Source organism: Trichosurus vulpecula, chromosome 2, assembly GCF_011100635.1.
Source record: "Trichosurus vulpecula isolate mTriVul1 chromosome 2, mTriVul1.pri, whole genome shotgun sequence".
NCBI classification, from domain to species: domain Eukaryota; kingdom Metazoa; phylum Chordata; class Mammalia; order Diprotodontia; family Phalangeridae; genus Trichosurus; species Trichosurus vulpecula.
In genome coordinates, this window is record NC_050574.1 from 363,824,253 (window position 1) to 363,830,252 (window position 6,000).

Sequence of the window (6,000 nt, forward strand, 5' to 3'; positions counted from 1 at the left end):
AATAAAGTGTACGTTTTATATGAGATTGATTCATAAACCCTAAGCCAAGTTTCCAGATAGGATAGTCTTCTCCTTGTCCTTCCACCCCCACTCCCACCCTTACCGTTTTTACTTTGCTCATCCTTCTCTCCCACCTATCCACCCACCCCCCGAAATAAACCAGCTTCCTCCTTTGTCATCAGATGTGACCTGTCACGAGGACCTGCCTCAAATCCCACACCTCCCGGGAAGCCTTTCCTGTTTATGCCATCCATGTTCTTTATTTTAGCACTTAATCTCTATGATAAAATTCATCATTAATTTGTATGCACCATTTTGTATCACTTTTCTTTCTCCAACTAGATTACATCTTCTTGAGGGTAGACTAAATTTTTTATACCTTCCATCCCTGACCAGTGTGTTAATTTAGGACAGGGCTGTCCAACCTTAGGTTTTTATTGAAACAATAGGCAATATATTTTGATTTGCCATTTTAGTGAGAGCTCTGCGGTAGCTTGGCTTGGTTTACTAAAACATTTATGTAAATTTCTATGCTTTTAGGTTGGCTGCATAAATCACACTCATTTTGGACACCCCTGATTTAGGAAATGCCTCACTGACTTTGAACCTTCTTTCCCTTTTCCAGTTTGCTTCAGCTTCAGTGGAAACAAGATCTAGAGAAAGGTTTGGAGCTTATTAGCAAGGCCATCGAAATTGATAACAAGTGTGATTTTGCATATGAAACAATGGGAACTATTGAAGTGCAGAGGTAAAAATATTTACATTGTTGAACCTATTGCTAGAAAATTGGGGGGGGGCTCGTTCTTAAATTTTTCACTACTCTTTACAGCGGTGGACAATAAAGCCCACTCAGTGACTAATAAAAACAGTTAGCGTCTACTGGAATTTTAACTGTCTTTCAAAATCATAGAATTTTGAGAGTTGGAAGGGACTTAACAGTGGTGGACACAAAAGGTATCTCCACCCTAACGTACCAGACAAGGGTCCAACCTTTAAAAGACCTCCAAGGACAGCAATCTTGAAGCAGCTCATTCTGCTCTCCTCTTCTACCAACACCTTCTCAGTAGCCTGGGGTTTTTGATGCAACATAATGCTCACTTGTATTTGAATTCAGATTTAGCTAAACTTGAAAGTTCTAATTTCCTGTTTACCTTTCTTCTACAAGTGCTGGATGCATTCAGCTAGTTTCATTGGTAATAAGAACCTAGTGTTACAGAATAGTATTTTTATCGTTTTTTTTGTCTGAATATTTAAATCAGGATATGCACTCTCTTAGGTAAAAGATAAGGATCCTTTCCCAAACACATTCCCAGGCCCATAAATGAGTGGACTGACCTTTGTTGGTCTGCAGATTTTTCTGCATTCTCTAGTTATCTATGCTAGAAACACATCTGGGGTCATAATAGAATGAATCAAAGCTACACATTAAATGTGTGATCTTTGGCAAGTTAATCTTTCTGGTCTGACATTCCCTTATCAAGAGTTTAATATTGCTAAGGCAGAAATGAGAATTTCTGTCTGGAGAAATATAGGTTGCCCAGAATCAAATGAAGCTTAGAATCTGCGATCCCACTAGAAATGATCACAGATATGCCCAGGATTCTCTAACACATGCTCCTCTAATCTGGGGCAAAATGGTGGCAGGCTTGACTAAGCACTGGGTTAAGTTTGTATAGAGAGATCAAGTTGAATCACTGACCTTGCTGTTCATTGAATAGAGATTAAGTTCTGCGGCCAAGATAAACCAACCTTGAATTAGTGATATGAAATGCTATTAACTTTAAACAACTAGGTATAGAATAGTTTTGGTGCTTTTGCTTGAGTACTTTATCTTGTACTTTAATGGAACAGTGACTATAGCTATGAAACCCCATTTTAAAAGTAAAACTTACTATCCTGGGAAACGTTTAAAATGACTTGTTCTTGGCAGGTATTATTTTAAAACCTGATTTTTTTTTTTGTCCCTGATTGAATTGAAATTATGTCTCATGAAGAAAAATGCATCCTTTTTCCTAGCATTTCTCAGAAGCCTCCTATTTCACTAATAGGGGTTTAAGTAAGAAGCAGATAACTCAGTTTAAATTTAGTAGTCAGGTCGCTATCATTTTGCTTATGTTACTGTCCCTTTTTTTTTTACAATTATAAAATTCATGGTGGTGTTTTGACTTGGATTTTTGTCCTTTCAGGGGAAACATGGATAAAGCCATTGACATGTTCAACAAGGCAATTAACCTAGCCAAATCTGAAATGGAGATGGCACATCTCTATTCACTTTGTGATGCTGCCTATGCTCAGACAGAAGTTGCAAAGAAATATGGATTAAAACCTCCTACATTGTAAAGCAGCTGCGAAAGGAAAAATGACCCTCTTTTTAGACGTTTGCCTACATTTCAACCGAGCCCTACAGACGCGATCACAGACCGTGGTGAATGGTGGAACTTAAGTTTTTCCGTTTGTGGTGTTTGTCATTTGTTACATCTGTTTAATGTTTAGGTGTTGTGGGAGTGGCTGTTCAAGGAAGTTTGCAGTGTTGAAGCTTATTCCCTAATGCAACAGAAAGGGATATCTAAAACAATGTTGCAAAGGGAATAAAGGATATTTTGGCCATGCAAATAAAAACTTGGATTTGTTCATTGGTGGGGGGGAGTGATTATGTTTTGGATGATTGTTTTTATTTTTATATATATGCATATATATATATATATGCATATATAAAAAATTTTACAGCATGTTGGTTTTAAAAATAATACAGCGAGTGCTATAAAATAGATTTCTTTTATATGCAAGTAATCCGTATGGGTTGATTATTTGTTTTTCAAAAGAAAAAAGTATGTTTTATGTTTTTTGTTTTAAAAGCTAAATTGAGAGAGAACCTTAAATATGAGCAGAGGCACAGTGCCTTTGCCTTCTGCATAACTCTAGGAAGAACCTGGTGGCAGCTATTGATCAATTTGATCATTTTCCGCAGCAACACTAATAAATGATGAGAAATATAAATGGCTTCAGATCTAAAGCAACCACAAACTCCCTATGCAGAAGCAAAAAAACAAACCTGTTTTGAAGGACTTGTAGGCTGCAAGACTTAGAAGACTTTTAATAGCATTGCTACTGTTGGGAGAGTAGACCACTCGAGGTAAACGAGGTGGGTTTTTAAAGGCCTAAGACTATTTTCTGAACTTGGTACTGGCTAGATTCAATGGTGTACACTTTTTTAAAGAAATTCAAATGCTGGCTTATGTATATAATCTAAATAAAAATGGAATGAATGTGATACGTGGAAATATTTTATTTAAAATAGCTAGTAAATTTGGTAAAGGAATGTGCATTTATGAAGGACTTAGATGTTATTGTCAAGAACCTAGTATTTCCTGAAATGGCAAGTGTTTTACCAAGTTACAGTAAGAGTTGGAAAAAGGCACTGCTTTTTATATAAAAGTATGTGTGTGGGATGCCTTTAGTTTTAATTCAGTGAGCCCTTTGTGAGGTCCTGAGTGCCAATATCTAGGAAATTGTTGACAATTTAGGAAACCTGACCATCTGTTTACATTTTTATTCTCACTCATACTTCAGTTCGTTGTTTATTCCTAGTCATCATCTTATCCCAGACTCTCCTTTTTGGTTATAAATCCTAATTTACTAGCAGAATGTCCCATTTTTGTTGCTTGGGTTTTCTTTTTTCTTTTTTAAAGCAGTGGGCCATCGGATAGTGTCTCACTAAGCCTGAGCCTTAGAGAATACATACCGCAATATGTTAGGGCCTTACGCCATCCCTTTGGGGAACTAAAATCTTGTTAGTGTACAGGGTCTGGGGTGAGGAGATGCTGCTTATCCAAAGGGCCAGCATTCACTGGGTGCTTATACTTCTGAAACCAAATAAACTTTGTCAGCGCAAACACTACCTTTTTAGTATCTGTAAGATTGGTCCCTCTTTAACAGTAGGGGTAGTAACTCCTGGCTTTAGGAGATCATGGGTCTAAAGGCAGCAAATTGGGAAGTGAATTTTTTTTGACAGCCAGGATACCAATTAAGATCTAAGGGCTCTCTCTCCATTTTTAGTCTTTAAATTATGCGCCTTGCAGGACAACCACTGCTGACTTCAGGAGGGTTACTTATCCCCAACTTAAAATTCCTCTGATTCTCTAAAACAGTTTTTATTCGCATGGCCTTATTTTCATTGACACTGACATTTTCTTCTACTCTTCTCCCTTCCTCCCCTTGGGGAGGGGTAGAAAAAAACCACACAAAGGAAAATGACGCATGTGCCGTTCAATATTATCATTCCAAATCCTCACGGACTGTTGCCTGTTCTCAAAATATTTGAAACTGCACTGAAAGCTACATTTGTCTGTAACTTTTCTTTTGTAAATGAACTCACATGTAAATTCACCAAATAAATATTACATTCAAGTTTTTCTTAACTTCATTATTTAAAGATAGACTAGGTAAGTGATCACCAAATAATAGCAGCCTACTGCTACAAGGTAATGGTAGTAGTTAGAAAATACTAAAAGTGTTAGATGTTAGAGATAGATAAATTCAGTTCCTTGGAATGATGTAAGCTCAAGGATAAAATAAGACAAAAGTGGCATTCCTTTAAAAGCAGGGGTCAGCTTTTGACACCTGTAAGCTCATTGGACTCTATGAGAAAAGTAGAGAAAATTGTGTGAAACATGGCAAATGACATTGTGGGGAGGAGGGCAAACCAAATACTTTCTTCCCTGTCCCTATATTCCTACAGTATTGGACAAACCATTGGATGCATTATTTAAACATTGATGTTAGGAGGCAGCTTTTTTTTTTTTTTTTTTTTTTTGGAGTAAGGACAGTGGTTATGGAAGTCTGTCCTACCCTAATTTGTCAGGACCAACTCTAGTATTCATTGTCCTCTAGTATTGCTACACAACTCCCAGCAAGTTGAGACTGTCTTTACCCCAACCCCATCCAACCCATACTTAAAAAAAAATCCTTTGTTAAAAGTGTTGTTTATATGCAGCTCTGTACTTATGGAGTTTCATATTCATAATCCCTTGCAAAGGAGAAGGTGCCTTCTCTTAGATCAGAGGCAGGAAACCTTCAGCCTCAAGGGCCCCATGTGGCCCTCTGGGTCCTTGGATACAGCTTTTTGACTGAGTCCAAGTTTTACAAAACAAATCCTTTTATGAAGGGGATTGGTTCTGTTTAACCTTTTTTTCTTTCATTATGTATGCTGTTGCCATTGTGTGTATCATTCTCTTCATTCAAGCTACTCCACTTTGCCTTAATTTGTTGTCACTGCTGTTTTCATCATTTCTTACAGTTCCATCAAATTCATATTCTACTTGTTTCACCATACCCCAATTGAAGGGTTTCTACTTTGGTGCTAGTTCCTTGCTACTTACGAAAAAGTGCTGCTATGAATATGTTGATATATGTGAGGCTTTTTTTTTTTAATCACTGATGTTCTTGGGGCACATGCCTATCTCTGGACCTTCTAGGCCAAAAGGTATGGACACATTTTGGTTACTTGTTTAGCATAGCTGATTGTTTTCCATAGTGGAAACCAATTCTCTCTACCCCAAGCCCCAATATTTACTTTTAAAAAGAACTTTCAGTAGAACTGTTGGCCCTGCAAAAACCTGCAAATAACAACCTTTACTCATAGAGCATCTCACAAAGATTCCATATCTGTCACCAAGTTTGCTACTAATATATCCTGAAAATTGAAATTTAATCAACACTTTCATCATAGAGCACCTATACTAGATAAATATCTACAAATGGCTCTCCCTTACCACTGAATAACCAGACTGCTACACAACACAATTCTTAGATAAGTGGTAGATAATGAGTCAGATCCCCTAAGGAGTGAAAGTGAAAGGCTTAGGGTAAAGAAAACAAACCTCATCAGTAAGACATCCCCAGGGATGACAGTGAAAGGCTTCAGCAGGAAAAAGAAATCTCAGCAACCATAGTTGTTACTTTTAGAGAAAAGAAAGGGTGAGGTAACTAAAAATTTAGTTT

General features: G+C 37.2%; 1 protein-coding gene across 1 annotated transcript in view; it reads left to right on the forward strand.

Annotated features, from left to right (window-relative positions):
- TOMM70 (translocase of outer mitochondrial membrane 70) overlaps nt 1–4,412 on the forward strand; it is a 38,087-nt gene extending 33,675 nt beyond the window's left edge. Inside the window, exons 11-12 of the mRNA XM_036743313.1 lie at nt 626–748; nt 2,187–4,412. Of these exons, the coding sequence (XP_036599208.1) occupies nt 626–748; nt 2,187–2,340 (277 nt within the window). The 3' untranslated portion in view covers nt 2,341–4,412. The remainder of the gene's footprint in view (nt 1–625; nt 749–2,186) is intronic.
- The last annotated feature ends 1,588 nt before the right edge of the window (nt 4,413–6,000 follow it).